Source organism: Gigantopelta aegis, chromosome 14 (genome assembly GCF_016097555.1).
Source record: "Gigantopelta aegis isolate Gae_Host chromosome 14, Gae_host_genome, whole genome shotgun sequence".
Classification (NCBI taxonomy): Eukaryota; Metazoa; Mollusca; class Gastropoda; order Neomphalida; family Peltospiridae; genus Gigantopelta; species Gigantopelta aegis.
The window spans coordinates 53,618,177-53,636,318 of NC_054712.1; the positions used below are offsets into that span (position 1 = coordinate 53,618,177).

Sequence of the window (18,142 nt, forward strand, 5' to 3'; positions counted from 1 at the left end):
GGTGGTCTGAGTCTGGTCAGGCTTATATTTGAGTTGATCCTCCCTTTAAAAGATATTTCTGTCAATTTAAACAGTATTTATTATGTTTTTGTAACTAAATATTTTAGTTGTTTCACTGACCCTGTCTGTTTCAATAGTAATGGTTTAAATTGTAGGTATCAACACTAGACTGGACGACCTTCAGAACTGGCTTGCGCCCATGACCAAACTGACCACGATCACTTACAATGAGCTGTCCATCGTGATTGGTCAGCTGAAGCAGTACGTGGACGATGTCCAGAAGTTGCCACCCGGTCTGATCACAACACTTAGAATCCTTCACAGTCTGGTCATCAATCCACAGACGAAGTTTACACAGGGTACGTATGTTAACGTCTACCTCACTCCCATAGAAAATAATACGTAATATAATTTTATAACAAATATTGATTTGACCATTTCGTAGCTTGACGGTTATCATCAATCCACAGACGAAGTTTACACGGGGTACGTATTTTAACGTCTATCTCACTCCCTTAGAAAATAGTACGTCATGTCATTTTATAACAAATATTGATTTGACCGTTTCGTAGCTTGACGGTTGTCATCAATCCACAGACGAAGTTTACACGGGGTACATATTTTAACGTCTACCTCACTCCCTTAGAAAATAGTACGTAATATCATTTTATAACAAATATTGATATGACCGTTTCGTAGCTTGACGGCTTACACACGGCACATTATTAATTTAATTGTGGTGTGGAGATGATAGCACCCTGCACTATTAGCTTTTATCGTGAAAATGCTCAGCCCATAACATCATTCCAGCGCAGACACAAAAAGATTAACTGATACCAGTATGATAAGAGTTTTTGTTTTTCTAGATCAACTTACAGAGCTGAGATACAAGTACGCACTGCTGGAGATTTATAGTGAGGAATGTTTTCCCATCCTACTCGGATTTCTTCAGGTCAGTTACCGGTAGAAGTGTTTATTGTAGTTATATAGCCATGCCAACAAAATTTAACTTGTCAAAGTATTTGTGAAATTAATTATGTACAATTAAAATATCATTCTGATCACTGTAAGGTAGCTGTATGACATGTTCCTTTGAAATATGGAAGATGACAGGTTACAATTCTCCCAATCATAGGTGTGAAAAAAAGAGCATTCTACCCATCTGGTGTACACACAGGCAACAAGCCACAGCCACAGGCCATGCAACAAATGCCATGATGTCAGTGTCACTGTGGCTTGTAACAGTTCAGTCGCACATGCATAAGCGACAGTTCTTCCACAATGCAAATAAACTTTTAATTTCCCAGTCCCATTATATGACAATATCTGGAGAAAATAACTACCTTCCAGTTCCATCAGTGATGCATTTGAATTTGGGTAATTCATTTTGTCTTCCAAGTATGAGTTGTTTATGAATATAAATAAAATAAAAATTGTTGATTGTCTTCCAGAAACTGAGTGAATCACTGTTACGTCCCTGGCAACAAGGTCTGCGCCTAAATAATGAGCAGTTGATGTTACATCTGGCAATAATACAACCTTCCTTAACGATTGTCAGGAACATTCTCTGTGAACTCATTGGGGCCACAGGTAGAGAGGTTAGTATTAGAGACATTTTAAAGGTGCACTCAATGACTTGGATTTAGAATTTACACTCGTAATACTGTACAAACTGAGTTTTGTTATAACTGCCATAGTTACACCTGTGAATGTTTATCTCGATACATGTTTTGACAAAATTAATTAAATTTAATTTTTAAATTAAAGAAATTACTTTTGTTTTTTATTTTCTATTTTATAAAGGGAGAGTAAACTCAAACATGAGCCTTATGTGTTGGAAAGATGCATACCCGGACCACCAACACATACTGACACTTTAAGAAATGAAAAACGTGTAATTTGAGGTTAATAAAAAAACATGATTATTTCTGCTAGCTTGGGGCGAAGTGACGTCAGTTCCTACCAACTCCTGTATGCACAGTGTAAACAAAAACAGTAATTTACGACAAGGCGCTTCTCTTTGATCAACCTGACTTGTCAAACAACATAAATGACGTGATAATATAATAAATTATTTAACTAAGTATATTTCAAGTTCCATTAACGGAATGAAATGGGGTTATAATATTTTTGTCTGTTAAACAATGTAACGGTAAAATGTACACTATTAGGACTATTGGTATGCTACACTGGAGCCAAAATGACCACCCACGATACCCAAGTGATAATTTTCTTTTCTTTGGGACTACGTAATTGGTCATTTCTTTGATTTTAGATGGGAAAGTCTACTTAATCAATATTTTTACAGAACTATTTACAGTAATAAATCATGTCCATTACCATTTTAGGGGCGACAGGTTATTATACAATACCGGTATGTATGTTTGTGTCTAGACAGCAGTAATTAAGTGGCTCATTTGGTTACCAGTCAGGAATCACAGGTAGAGGCAACAAACAGAATAGACAACTTAGAAAACACTCCGTTTATCATTTCAGTACATACATTAATGCATGGACAAAACATGGTACAATTATTTCGACTTGTGTGGCCATTTTGACAATGGTGGTTTATTTTGTATTGAAAAATAATATATACTTATTGCTGGCATACTGGGATGGATATTATTACAGAACATTGCAATGCATGCCTATTTAATCATCCCGCAAAAAACAGGTACATTTGTTTCTCTAGTTCTAAGACTAATTCCTGACGTTACACATTAAGTATTACGTAACCACCAGCTCGCCAGAGGATGTATTCACTGGGATGGTATGAAATGGCTGTGCCCATTACATATAATAGCCATTACATTTAACCATTTTATTAATTAAATATATATGATTATACTTGTTGATATTAAGCAATAATGTGCATTATATATTGTTGAATATGCATACCAGTCCAAAAGCATTCCTTTAAATAAATAGAACTGTATTAACTAGGAATTTTACGTAACATATTCAAAAATATATTGGGGTTTTTTTTTTAAATGCTAAACCAAATTATGTTTGGAAAGATATTTATTTCCATGGAATTGTTATTTTTCTTTACAGTTCAAAGACCTAACAGCCCTGACAGTTTTGTTTGAACTGTACACGGTGATGTGTTCCGTTCCTCTGTCTTTGATGCACAGCCAGGAGCTAGCTATGGTAATGTTGTCCTCTTTTTCTGGTTTTAATAATGTTTACTGTTGATCTTTTTTTCTTTTTTTTAAATTTAAATTTTAGTTAGGTAAATGAAAAAGTAATAACATTCTGCTTTATTAGTAGCATACCACTACTCACTTTTATATTTCAGATTAGATACTATGTCAGAATACATTCTGTGAAAAATGTACTAAGAAAAGATAATTGACATGCCCGAAAAATTGAATATAAAAGAAAGAAAGAAGAAATGTTACCCACCCTTAAGCCAGAGTACAGTCTCATTTATGTTGTTTTATACACATTCCGATGAATACTGTAGATCCTGAAATTAATGTAATCATAATACAAATGCGAGTTCATGTTATTCTCATTAATAATATGATGCATTTATTTCTATGTTTTGTCTATGTGTCTCACAAAACAAACAAAGATTAAAATTCTAATATATTTATAAAACACAACTGGAAACCACTTCATTGTAGGTGGGACAGACTAATTGTTGAATAGTCCAACAAGCTATGTGTCACACGCAAATCGAATAGTCCAGCAAGATGCCAGCCATGGGTGACAATTGCAGGGTCTTTGGCCACTCTGTCAGCCACCGCATTAATTTCATGTCGCATTTTAGTTTGTCCACCGTCACTCGCTTTTTTTTTTTAAACAATATTTATTAACGTTTAACGTTTGGGATTGACCAACAGGCGATGCCTATATTAAGGTCTCTCCCTACATTTTACAAATACAATTTTTACAAAACATAGCAGACAAAACAATAGTTGTTAGAAAAACAATCACACACAACACACGAGAAATGAACAGAAACAGGACAGACAGACAGAATATGAGAGAGAGAAGGATAGAGAGAGTGACAGAAAGAGAGAGAGAGAATGAATGAATGAGAATTGTCAGATAATGTCAAAGCGTTTGCTTGCAACAATAAACTGTTGAACCGTTTTAAACATATCAACGTTTTCTTGGTCATCAAAATTTGGATTTCCAAGTAAAAGCACTTTGTAATTTAAATTTGAGTAAGCAAATAGAAATTGAGCACGTTGTCTGTCATAGTTTGGGCAATGGAGTAAGAAATGTTCAGAATTCCCAATAGGATGGCCACAGGCACAGATTGGAGTAGCCAATATAAAACGTGTAAATTTGTGTCCATTTAGGTCACTAATATTTAGACGAAGACGACAGTGTAATATCTCTGGTCTTCTCTCACATGTGTAAAAATAAAATGGAGTTTTAGTTTTGTTTGCATATAAGTGTTTTTTAAAGCAACTTATGGATAAAGAATTTCTAGTATTAATTGGTACTTTGTTCCATAATTTAACTCCTGAAGGGAAGAACGAATCAGAAAATAGTTTTGTTGGGCTTCTAAATCCCTGCAGGTGATCAGCATCACGCAACAGGTAGCGAGAATGTTCTGATACTGTTTTGGCCAATTTTAGGGATAGGTAAGCCGGAGTCATACCTTTACAAAGTCGATACATCATACATAATTTGTGGCATTTTCTTCTCTCTGATAAAGGCACAAAACCAGTTTCCTTGTATAATGACTGATGAGATGTTCCACGAACAGCACCACAAATGGTGCGTAGGGCATCTAATTGAATATTTTCAAGCTGCTGAGATAAATGCAATGTACAGTTGTCCCAAATTACATCAGCATAGTCAAAAAGAGGAAGGATAAATGTGTTGTATATTTTTTCCAACGATTTCCTAGATAACCTATATTTAAGTGACCGAAGGCAACTGGTCATTTTAGATGTTTTATCAATAACAGTTTGCATGTGAAGTCGCCATTCACCAGACTGTTGGAAAACCAGTCCCAAATGTTTATGAAAATTGACCTATAATTTCCTCATTATTAAGATACAAAGTGGGTTTAGTCAGGGGAGACGACATCCACGTGAAAGTGAGTGTTTTAGTTTTGGCAGAACTAAATTTAACAAGCCACCTTTTGGCCCAGTTATTAATACGTTTTAGATCAGAGTTTAAAATATGACTGGCGGCGTGTGGGTCATCCACTTTTGTGAATAAAGAAGTATCGTCAGCGAAGAATCGTATGTTTGAGTCTATTCCATTTACTATATCGTTGATATATATTAAGAATAGCATTGGACCAAGAACTGAACCTTGGGGCACGCCAGCAGGAATAATTTTAGTACTTGAAAATTTCCCTTCAATAACTACTCGTTGTTTTCGGTTGGACAAATAATTTTCGAACCAATATATGAGGTTGCCCGAAATTCCTATAGATTTTAATTTCGTTACCATACCTTTATGCCAAACTCTGTCAAAGGCTTTACTAATATCACAGAAAACAGCTCTAACCTCCTTGCCCTCGTCCAACGCCTGGCAAATAAAATTGTACAGGTCAAGAAGTTGATTAACTGTAGAGTCCCCTGGTATAAATCCCGATTGAAATTTGCATTCACTCGCATTAATTTCATGTCGCATTTTAGTTTGTCCACCGTCACTCGCATTAATTTCATGTCGCATTTTAATTTGACCACCGCCACTCGCATTAATTTTGGGACTCATTAATTTCAGGATCTACAGTATCTGGAGTACACGTAACGTTTAGGGTGGGTTTGTCATGTAGAACTTTTCCTTAAATTCTAGGTTTACAGTTTGTGATCTTGAATGTCTAATTTGCTTTTCACAAATTAAAAAACCCTCATAATTTATTGGTTAATTTAATATTAAAATGTCTAGTGTTAATACTTCTTGAAACTATTTTCTTTATTTGTGTTGGTGTTACAGATTCAAAAAGAAATCATTGATTGCATTTTGGCGTACACCCAGCCTACCCTCGATCCACAAATACAGACTGAAGATGGTTAGAAAATGTTCTAGTTCCTTACTAAACTGAACCTCTGTTAATTCTGTGACACATTAATATAATACTGTATGGACACATTTTAGCTATATGGTTACATCATAATAAATCTTTGAATTGTTTTACTTGAAAAGTAACACTATATAATCATATGACATAACGAAGCAATTTTAAAAATAGATTTATTACTATTTTATATCAATGAATTCAGAAAAACTGCTAATTGTTATAATTAAAAACCATCCACGTATGTAGTAGAAAATGCACAATTCACTTTCTATCATCCTTTCCAAGACCTTGTTTACGTACTGACAACTCATTTTACATAATGACATTATTTTCAAAGGGGCGAGACGTAGCCCAGTGGTAAAACGTTCGCTTGATGCACGGTCGGTCTTGGATTGATCCCCGTCGGTGGACCCATTGGGCTATTTCTCATTCCAGCCAGTGTTCCACAACTGGTGTAACAAAGGCCGTGGTATGTACTATCCTGTCTGTGGGATGGTGCATATAAAATATCCCTTGCTGCTAATCAAAAAGAATAGCCCATGCAGTGGCGACAGCAGATTTCCTCTCTCAATATCTATGTGGTCCTTAACCATATGTCTGACGCCATATAACCATAAATAAAATGTGTTGAGTGCGTCATTAAATACAACATTTCCTTCCTTAAATTCCCAATTCTATCCAAAGATAACATTCTATTTTTATTGACAATCAGAATCAAACTCATTGCATAATGTTTGTGGTGATATATTTCTGTTGGATAAAGAAGATCTGTATTATGTGTATTGTTGATAAAGAAGATCTGTATTATGTGTATTGTTGATAAAGAAGATCTATATTATGTGTATTGTTGATAAAGAAGATCTGTATCATGTGTATTGTTGATAAAGAAGATCTGTATTATGTGTATTGTTGGTAAAGAAGATCTGTATTATGTGTGTTGTTGATAAAGATCTGTATTGAGTGTATTGTTGGTAAAGAAGATCTGTATTGAGTGTATTGTTGTATTTACAGCTCTGAGTCAGAGTCTGTGGACAATGACCGTGGGAGAGTTGTTGAAGTACACTGTCAAGATGCCGTACACATACCTCAGTGGACTTCTCGTACTGTCAGAAATTCTACCCCTCCCTCTTCCTCTACAATCTAAACAGGTATGTAGATAGTTTATTTGTCTTTACGTAATTAGCAGTCAAGGCCACGTGTGTATAAAAGTTTTTAAAGTCTAGACTCCAACCTTTAACAGTATCTTGAGGCTTTAACATCATGGCAATGCCTAACAAATGGCATGTGTTTGACATCATTATTTAGTTGTCATATTGTCAGTCAAAATGCCCAAAAATTTCAAAGTGTCGGGTAGTAATTTTTTAATGTCGTAGTACTGTCGTGCATGGCACATTTCTGATGAGACGTCCCTGCTATGTGGATCTCGGATGATTTTGTTTATCCTAAATTTACTTTTAACATTTACATTACAATCAAAACAGCTTTGTAAACACCCCTAAACTGGACACCTACGGGACCAAGTAAAAAGTCTGTTTTAAGGGGTATCCGGTTTATAGAGGCCATGTTCTGTCCTGATATTTAAAAAGGGACCATGAAAAACATCTGGTTTTCAGCAAATTCCTGTTTACAGAAGGTTTGGTTTTGAGGTCTTTCACTGAACTTTGTTTTGTGTTTTAGCTCAGAACATAACCAAACTTGTTTATTAATCTTTTCTTTTTTGATTAGTCTGATCTCTGTCATATTACACTTTCCCCCGAAGTGGACTGTTTCTAACATCCCAAAAGCCAGTTAGCTTTAAAAACAAAAACTTCCAAAATATTCAGAGCTAGTCTTCTGGTCATGTGATACCTCTTCCTTCTTTGTTCTGAGTGGCAATGAGAGGAAGTCAGAAGCAAGGAGGCCGGGTGTGCCAAACCCCAGGGGTCAGGCTATGTATTACATATCTAATCAATCTTACTATAGTGATAAAGACATTTGCAAATGTGATAAATTTATCTTGTATCAGACCTAGGTGCGATCTGGATCAGAACTTTTTAATGTGGAATTCCCTTTTTATTTCTACTGGAGTTGGTGCCTTTTCATTACTGACGTCATGTCTGATTTACAAATTATGTCACATCGTATTTGAAACATTACACATATTGCCACAGAGTATGATTCTTAACGTTAAGTAAATCCATGCAAGGAGGGTTGATTAATAGATTTAAGCAAGTGTAGTTCTGACGTTAAATTAAAAACCGTTTTTGTAAAAAATAAAAGAAGGTATGTAATAAACACAGAACCTCACATACGTTTTTCGTTTCCTGTTTATTGCACTCGTTTATTTTGCGTAAGAACATACCACTCAAGCGCTATATATTCTTGCATAAAATAAATTCTTGCAATAAATAGAAAACAAACAATGTATGTGAAGTTCTGTATATGTATTTAATAAAAAAAGAGAAAACGATTCCAGTTTTCTTCATTTCATGTCCTTTACTGCTTTATCTACAGCTAAACCATGTTTGTAAACAGTTTCTCAGTGTTTTAGTCTTCAGTTTTATATATTTGTAATAATTTTCTGGGTGTTTTTTTATCTTGAGTTTTGTATATTTCTGTTCTGCAGCCTTTGTCTGAAGAGGAGGTCAGTGCAGCCTTGACCTCTAGGAAGTTATGGAGTGCTCACCTTCACCCTTTGACCCCTCAGTTGACCAACATTATTGAAACATTAGCAGGTTTGTATCTTGTTAATTACTCTACACAGGGTTTCTAGAATTTTTATAAAATCCGCTTGTAATGGGATCAGTGATTTTAAAAATGTACTAGCCACAATTAAAAATTCACTAGCCCTGCTTTAGCCGGTACAACACATGGTACGAAGGCTTTGTTGTACGATCACCTAAAAGATGTGTTGATGTGTTTGTTTTAGGTTTTAGCTGTCAGCCGGTACAACACATGGTACGAAGGTTTTGTTGTACGATCACTTAAAGATGTGTTTATGTGTTTGTTTTAGGTTTTAGCTGTCAGCCGGTACAACACATGATACGAAGGGTTTGTTGTACGATCACCTGAAAGATGTGTTTATGTGTTTGTTTTAGGTTCCAGCTGTCAGCCGGTACAACACATGGTACGAAGGGTTTGTTGTACGATCACCTGAAGATGTGTTTATGTGTTTGTTTTAGGTTCCAGCTGTCAGCCGGTACAACACATGATACGAAGGGTTTGTTGTACGATCACCTGAAGATGTGTTTATGTGTTTGTTTTAGGTTCCAGCTGTCAGCCGGTACAACACATGATACGAAGGTTTTGTTGTACGATCACTTAAAGATGTGTTTATGTGTTTGTTTTAGGTTCCAGCTGTCAGCCGGTACAACACATGATACGAAGGTTTTGTTGTACGATCACTTAAAGATGTGTTTATGTGTTTGTTTTAGGTTCCAGCTGTCAGCCAGTACAACACATGATACGAAGGGTTTGTTGTACGATCACCTGAAGATGTGTTTATGTGTTTGTTTTAGGTTTTAGCTGTCAGCCGGTACAACACATGGTACGAAGGTTTTGTTGTACGATCACCTGAAGATGTGTTTATGTGTTTGTTTTAGGTTCCAGCTGTCAGCCGGTACAACACATGATACGAAGGGTTTGTTGTACGATCACCTGAAGATGTGTTTATGTGTTTGTTTTAGGTTCCAGCTGTCAGCCGGTACAACACATGATACGAAGGGTTTGTTGTACGATCACTTAAAGATGTGTTTATGTGTTTGTTTTAGGTTCCAGCTGTCAGCCGGTACAACACATGGTACGAAGGGTTTGTTGTACGATCACCTGAAGATGTGTTTATGTGTTTGTTTTAGGTTCCAGCTGTCAGCCAGTACAACACATGGTACGAAGGGTTTGTTGTACGATCACCTGAAGATGTGTTTATGTGTTTGTTTTAGGTTCCAGCTGTCAGCCGGTACAACACATGATACGAAGGGTTTGTTGTACGATCACCTGAAGATGTGTTTATGTGTTTGTTTTAGGTTCCAGCTGTCAGCCAGTACAACACATGGTACGAAGGGTTTGTTGTACGATCACCTGAAGATGTGTTTATGTGTTTGTTTTAGGTTCCAGCTGTCAGCCAGTACAACACATGATACGAAGGGTTTGTTGTACGATCACTTAAAGATGTGTTTATGTGTTTGTTTTAGGTTCCAGCTGTCAGCCGGTACAACACATGGTACGAAGGGTTTGTTGTCAATTAGCTGATCTTGCAGCGCCATCGGCAGCTATGCTCACAAAGTAAGTTCACATCCAGCAATATACTGAAAACATGTCGTTCTTTCCTTTTATATGTTTTTGAAGACAGTGAATGAATATTAAAATGATGATAAGCTACATTTTATAACTGGTTTTCACTTTGATGAAAATCTCCAGACTTAACACATCAGCAAAGTCTCTAGAGATGCTTGTGTGGCCAAGACTGTATTGAAGCCTTAGTTATAGACTTAAAAAGATTTAAGGTTGAGACTGAAGGCATATTGAAGAGGGCAAGCGATCGTGGTGACTCACTAGACTGGTTTTTGCACCTAACGTTATACGAAAGTCATATGATAGAAGAAAATTGTTTGTGATCACTTGTATTGCTTGACATGCCACTTATGTATATGTTAAAGTGTTCTAGTTGTGTGGACCTCTGTCATACATTATAATATTACCCCAGCGGTCACTCATAACGGAAAATATTTTCCATATTTTCTCGGTGAGAAATATTCTGCATTGGTCTAACAAACAATACTACTGGACAATTTGACGCTTACAAACCAATGACCTTGTCAGTACTAAATATGACATCGTCATGATTTGGCAAACACACAAAATGACATCATGTAGTTTAAGGAGATTGCGTTTACGGCTCTCTGTCATTTTAATGCAGTTCATTATAGATTTTGTAACAGAATAAAAAGAACTTTTGTTTTTGAAAATTATCTATGAATGTGATTAAATTACAAAGCTATAGCAATCCTCAGAATAGTGCGTAAAGTGGTTTACATCATTTCTATACAGGTTGGCCTTCGTGCATGTGCGTCAAAAATAAAGGTTTTTAGAGAAAAAATAGCTGAGGTAATAAATAGAATAACAAACGCGGTACCAGTTTTTATAAAATTTATGTCCCTCATAAAATAATTTTCATTTGTCACTCGTTAAAGCTCATGACAACTGAAAATTATTTCACTCGGGACCTAAATTTGATAATAATTGGTAACTCGTTTATTATCCTGTATATATTATGTGACTATTATTTTGCTTAAAGTGGCTATTGGAATTAGGACACTTTATTAACGTGCCTATATCCCAAAAATGTTCAGGCACATTGTGGCTATTAAACACAGATTTGTAACAGTCCTTTTTTATTTAAGACCATATCAGCGAAAAATAAATTTGCATTTAAACCATGGACAGCTGAATAAAAAAAATTTAAATTAATTGTATAGAATATACTATACTATAGATATATAGATCTTTCTTTCTTTCTTTCTTTTTTCATTATGATTATTATTTAGATTTTTTTTTTCATTCATGTTTCTGTGGTTTCACCTAAATTATTGCCAGGAAAATAAATGTGTAATTTTGTATCTTCTCTCTTCTTCGTACAAGATGTTTTGTGAACATCCTGCTGAGTAACCTGACAAGTAAGAAGGATGCTGATGGCGCGGAAGACAGGAAGGATGGAGATCTAGTGGACCCGGAGAACCTGGAGGCGATGTGCAGCTCTCAGCACGTGGGCAAAGTCTTCAACCTGCTCGCCTACCTCCTGTCCCAGCCGGCCATCAAAACGTCCATGCTCGACATCATCAGAGGGTGGGTGGTCAACACAGTTTGGTTTTGTTTAACAACACAACTAGAGCACATTGATTTATTAATCATCGGCTATTGGATGTCAAACATTTTTGGTAATTTTGACATATAGTCTTTAGGAGGAAACCTGCTACATTTTATCATTACTAGTAAGGTTTTTTTTTATATACAACATCCCACAGAAGGGACAGCACATACCATGGTTTTTTATATCTGTTGTGGTGCACTGGTTGGAATAACAAGTAGCCAAATGGGACTACCGATGTGGGATCAATTCTAAGCGAACAGCACATCAGGCGAGCACTTTACCACTGATCAATAGAGTTTTCTTACTACAGTATTCAGTCGACTATTGCAACATTTAGGGAGAGGTTTTAACACAGGCTTTACCACTGATCAATAGAGTTTTCTTACTACAGTATTCAGTCGACTATTGCAACATTTAGGGAGAGGTTTTAACACAGGCTTTACCACTGATCAATAGAGTTTTCTTACTACAGTATTCAGTCGACTATTGCAACATTTAGGGAGAGGTTTTAACACAGGCTTTACCACTGATCAATAGAGTTTTCTTACTACAGTATTCAGTCGACTATTGCAACATTTAGGGAGAGGTTTTAACACAGGCTTTACCACTGATCAATAGTTTTCTTACTACAGTATTCAGTCGACTATTGCAACATTTAGGGAGAGGTTTAACACAGGCTTTACCACTGATCAATAGAGTTTTCTTACTACAGTATTCAGTCAACTATTGCAACATTTAGGGAGAGGTTTTAACACAGGCTTTACCACTGATCAATAGAGTTTTCTTACTACAGTATTCAGTCAACTATTGCAACATTTAGGGAGAGGTTTTAACACAGGCTTTACCACTGATCAATAGAGGTTTTTTTACAGTATTCAGTCAACTATTGCAACATTTAGGGAGAGGTTTTAACACAGGCTTTACCACTGATCAATAGAGTTTTCTTACAGTATTCAGTCAACTATTGCAACATTTAGGGAGAGGTTTTAACACAGGCTTTACCACTGATCAATAGAGTTTTCTTACAGTATTCAGTCAACTATTGCAACATTTAGGGAGAGGTTTTAACACAGGCTTTACCACTGATCAATAGTTTTCTTACTACAGTATTCAGTCAACTATTGCAACATTTAGGGAGAGGTTTTCACACAGGCTTTACCACTGATCAATAGTTTTCTTACTACAGTATTCAGTCAACTATTGCAACATTTAGGGAGAGGTTTTAACACAGGCTTTACCACTGATCAATAGAGTTTTCTTACTACAGTATTCAGTCAACTATTGCAACATTTAGGGAGAGGTTTTAACACAGGCTTTACCACTGATCAATAGTTTTCTTACTACAGTATTCAGTCAACTATTGCAACATTTAGGGAGAGGTTTTAACACAGGCTTTACCACTGATCAATAGAGTTTTCTTACTACAGTATTCAGTCAACTATTGCAACATTTAGGGAGAGGTTTTAACACAGGCTTTACCACTGATCAATAGAGTTTTCTTACTACAGTATTCAGTCAACTATTGCAACATTTAGGGAGAGGTTTTAACACAGGCTTTACCACTGATCAATAGAGTTTTCTTACTACAGTATTCAGTCAACTATTGCAACATTTAGGGAGAGGTTTTAACACAGGCTTTACCACTGATCAATAGAGTTTTCTTACTACAGTATTCAGTCAACTATTGCAACATTTAGGGAGAGGTTTTAACACAGGCTTTACCACTGATCAATAGAGTTTTCTTACTACAGTATTCAGTCAACTATTGCAACATTAGGGAGAGGTTTTAACACAGGCTGTAATCTGTTGACCAGGGGCGGGATTTAACTTGGTAGGTTGAATGCTCGTCTGAGGTGCTTGCGTCGAAGGATTAAACCACCTCAGTGGATCCATACAACTAATTTGTGTTTTTCTCATTCCAACCAGTGCACCACAACTGGTTAAAGGCCGTGGTATGTGCTTTCCTGTCTGTGGGAAACTGCGTATAGAAGATCCCTTGCTGCTAATGGAAAAATAAAATGTAGTGGGTTTCTTCTGATGACTGTCAGAATTACCAAATGTTTGACATCCAATAGTCAATGATTAATTACCGTATTTGACCGGAAATAAGCCCTGGGGGCCAAGACAACTCATTGTGAGCTTAGCATGGGGTGGGCTTATTCCCAGTCAAGGGGCCAGTTTAGTTGGAAAAAAAAGAAGTAATAATAATAATAAATAAAATAAATAATAATAATTAAATGAACCAGAAAGAAAACAAAAAACATCTATTAATTAGTGTTCCATTTGTTATTATTAAATAACAATTGTTTATTAATATATATATTTTTTTTTTTACTAGTATCTAATTATCAGAAACACACCTTCTATGTTACAAATACTTACCAGTGCTGTTTATTTACATCCAAAATTTAATGCTGAGAAGACTTAAAACAACAGCAATTAACAACAAACTCAATAGCGTATACCCCTTTCTGACACAGACCGCAATCTTACACTGATCAGCTAGCTATACAAAGAGTTGTCAATCTAGGTCATTGTTCTTAGCCAATTAGAATAAGGTATTTGCCTAATTAGCATTAACAGCAGACACAGTGTGTTGGTAAAAATAGACATTGGTTTTTAGTTCAGACTTGGGTTTGGGTACTTCAAAGAAATACTGCAAGCATGAAATTGAAAACAATGTTACATCCTGTTACTGTTAGTCTGCTTAATCTCACTGGTGGTAAAATATTGTGTTACATTTGTGTTTAATTACCTGCAGGAGGTATGACCTTTTAAATGAACTTTTAGCAAACTTGCATTTTCGTGTTATTTATAAAGTGACGAAGTTGGGGGTGGGCTTATTTACAGATGAGGGCCTAATTTCTTGAATGCTATCAAAACGGAGGGGGGGGGGGCTTATTAACAGACATGGGCTAATTTCCGGTCAAATACGGTAATCCATGTGCTCTAGTGGTGTCATTAAACAAAACAAACTTTCGGTCAATTATTATTGTAATATTTAAGAAAATGTCCTAATATAACCCGAAGACAGGATGTAGCTCAGTGAGTGAGTCACCTGAGGTGCTTGGATTGAACCCCTTCAGGTGACTCATTCTTTGATTCATTTTTCCTTTAAATGTTTCTTTTGTGTTTTGTATCCCATAACCAGGGCTTCTACAATTTTTATAAAATCCACTAGCCATAGGGTCAGTAATTTAAAACATTTTACTAGCCATAGGGTCAGTAATTTAAAATTTTTACTAGCCATGATTACAAATTACTAGCCCTACTTTACTTTAAAGTTAATACAATTTTACTAAATAATAGTAATAATCAGATATATCGCCTAAAAGAGAGAGATAGAGCTTAAAAATACTAACATTGGGTGGTTGGGATTGGGGCAGGATATTCATATTTACAAAATAGACTTAACTGCAACATTTGAGAAGAAAACAATTCACTAGCAATCGGGCATGGCAATAGCAGGGGTTGAATTTTAAATTTTTTACCACCATCCCAAAGGAATAGTGAATTTCAAAAAACACTATTCCGTCTAAAAATGTACTATCCTTTCAATTATTAATGTACCACTAGTTTTCCTGACTCTGCTACATCGCCCTGTACAACATTGCGTAACGAACAATTGTTTATATACCAATCTATGCATTACTGCGTACTAGCTGGAATTACAAACGAACTCACTCCAAACATTAGTCTCGATCAAAAAGACGTTTATTTTGTACCGGTAAGTGCATGAGAAAGGTCTTAGTAGCGCGAGGATTTGTTCTGCAGAAAAATGTAGCTGAATAAAAAGCGTAAGCGGAATAGTCGCAGGCGATTTTCGGTATTCTGTGCTTTATTTTCACTTTCATGACGGAATATTGGAAGAATTGTTTTAGTATTCCGTTTCGAATTTTATTTACTAGCCCAACATTGAATATCACTAGCGATGGGAGTTGGGCTACCATAATCTAGAAGCCCTGCCATAAGTGGTTTATGCAAGCTTCAAATTGTCAAAAGCCTGATGTGCAGTATCAGAAATTACAATAAGCAATCCATGTTTAATATGATGGCAAGAACATGAAATGATATCATCAGCATGGCAGAAATTGTTCGTGATTCGTTTGGTCTTTTGACCTCTCTAAATTTGTTAATATTTTCTGCTGATCTCATTTATATAATTATGTTGATCTCATTTATATAATTATGCTGATCTCATTTATATAATTATGCTGACCTCAGCAATATATTTATTTTATTTTTCGAATTTTTCAGATCTTCTGAAGATGAGAATTATTCCCGACTTCTACCTACTTTCTTACAAATGTTGAACCATGTCTCAGACAAATCCATTCACTACGGTGCTCAAGAATGTATTGTGGTCGGTATCTCATTATCCTTAGTTTATCAATTAAATGATTTGGTCACAGTCAACGGCTACATTCTGAGCATAATCTGCTCCATTCAGTTGAAATTTTCTATTCTGCAGTGTCATGCAAAAATTGTTGGGTTGATTTTACAAAGCCTGTTTATGTCTTAGGCGCATGTAATACATTTACAATGCTTAAACACCTGCATTTAAGAAAAATGGGCTTCGTAAATTTGTCTCGTGTAGTAGAAACAATTCAGAGATGATACACAAATTGTATTAATTTTAACGAGAAAATGAAAGCATTAACCAAGTGAAATTGATAATTTTCTACATTTTGTGTGTCATCATTATTATCGGGTCATAGCTGCTTCCTAGCCTTTACTATTATTGACCAGTGAGCATTTGCATTTGAAAATACTATTGTGTTCAGATATTTGTTTTGCTGTTTTTGTTGCATACCGTAATTTCATATGTGCATGCTATTCTCACCTCTTTTTTAGGGGAGGATAGGTCTGAAATCATTTAGTTTTTTAGTAAGCAGCACCTGTTGATATGTTTTCTTTTCATACATAACCTCACCTGATTGGAAGATTTTAACCATTTGATTTAGTTCTTCTTTAGACTACTGGATTAATTTTTGACAAAAACCACATTGAGTGGGTACAAGTTTATAATTTTTACTCACATATATTCACTTAAATGTTTTATAAATACATAAAATAAAGTTCATATATGAATCGGTAAGTATTATTTTGATGGGTTTTTTTGTAATTTGTATTATTTTTAGATCAGCTAATGGTGATTAAAATTAGAAAAAATTTGAAAAAGTTGCATTTACTTACGGGCATTTGTGGCCATTTGTCCAGTATTTATGTCCATTATTCCCGATAACAGTGGTTTTCTGACCAGAATTGTTTTTTAAACCTGAGCTATGATTCATATTGCCATATTTGGTGATTTTCGTTGTTGGTAAAACCATCAATTTTATTATCAAATTAGCTGTCACAATCAGCTATTGATCCCTGAAAATGACCGCGACGTGCCGCCATTGTTGTCAAGTGAAAATATTTGCCAAAAATTTTTCTTTTATTATATTTCCATTTCCGGTGAGTGTCGTGTGCAAAACGGTGGGAACTATGAATTGGGGACTGCACTGTATACAATATACAGTATGTCGACTGACGTGACATTGGGCGAGATATCTCGCCTGCAGTACTCATAAGGTTAAATATTCATGCAAAGAGTAAATGATCCTTTTTCTTCAGTCAGTATACTAGTACAGTTAAATCCTGTTGGCTCGAACCCCGTCGGTGGTCGAGAAAGTGTTCGACCTATCGGGTAGTTCGACCTAACCATTCGGTCAACATCGTGTAAGTGTAACTCAGGACTTCGTTTTTGGTTCGGGCGTTGCTGTGTATTCGACCCTTCCGAGTTTGACCCAGTGAGATTCTACTGTATTTATATATTCATGTTTATCATCTTATTTTTCAGTCCATACTGCAGAGTCTGTGTGATCCTGAAATCACGCTGGTGGCCCCCGATTCCAAGATGACCTTACTCGATCAGGTAGACTCTCATTAACTTTTTGCGATAATTTGAATGTTCTCAACAGGGTTCTTTTTTTGTAAGATTCACTTTTTGGAGAATTAGTCAAAAAAATTAATGAATTTCATAAGCAATATGGTTACCTAGTGTTACCATTTTAAATACAGTTTTCATCACTTATCTACAAAGAAAGTTGGGAGTAGGGTGTATCTCAGTATGTGCAGCTTAAATTTTTTCTAGGGAGGGGGTGCAACATCCAAAGTTATATGTATTATATAACAGTTGTGAATGTGTTGTATAATATAATATATGTGTTGTATAACAGTTGTGAATATATTGTATTACAGTTGTAAATGTGATATATAATGTAATTAAAAAAAGACACCACTAGAGCACATTG

General features: G+C 35.6%; 1 protein-coding gene across 2 annotated transcripts in view; it reads left to right on the forward strand.

Annotated features, from left to right (window-relative positions):
* LOC121388143 (protein virilizer homolog) overlaps nt 1-18,142 on the forward strand; it is a 66,718-nt gene that overhangs the window by 34,561 nt on the left and 14,015 nt on the right. For both annotated transcript variants that reach the window (XM_041519379.1, XM_041519380.1), the window contains exons 21-31: nt 156-359; nt 867-952; nt 1,452-1,598; nt 3,055-3,150; nt 5,914-5,989; nt 7,010-7,146; nt 8,604-8,712; nt 10,168-10,258; nt 11,615-11,818; nt 16,101-16,206; nt 17,689-17,763. In XM_041519379.1, the coding sequence (XP_041375313.1) occupies nt 156-359; nt 867-952; nt 1,452-1,598; nt 3,055-3,150; nt 5,914-5,989; nt 7,010-7,146; nt 8,604-8,712; nt 10,168-10,258; nt 11,615-11,818; nt 16,101-16,206; nt 17,689-17,763 (1,331 nt within the window). The remainder of the gene's footprint in view (nt 1-155; nt 360-866; nt 953-1,451; nt 1,599-3,054; nt 3,151-5,913; nt 5,990-7,009; nt 7,147-8,603; nt 8,713-10,167; nt 10,259-11,614; nt 11,819-16,100; nt 16,207-17,688; nt 17,764-18,142) is intronic.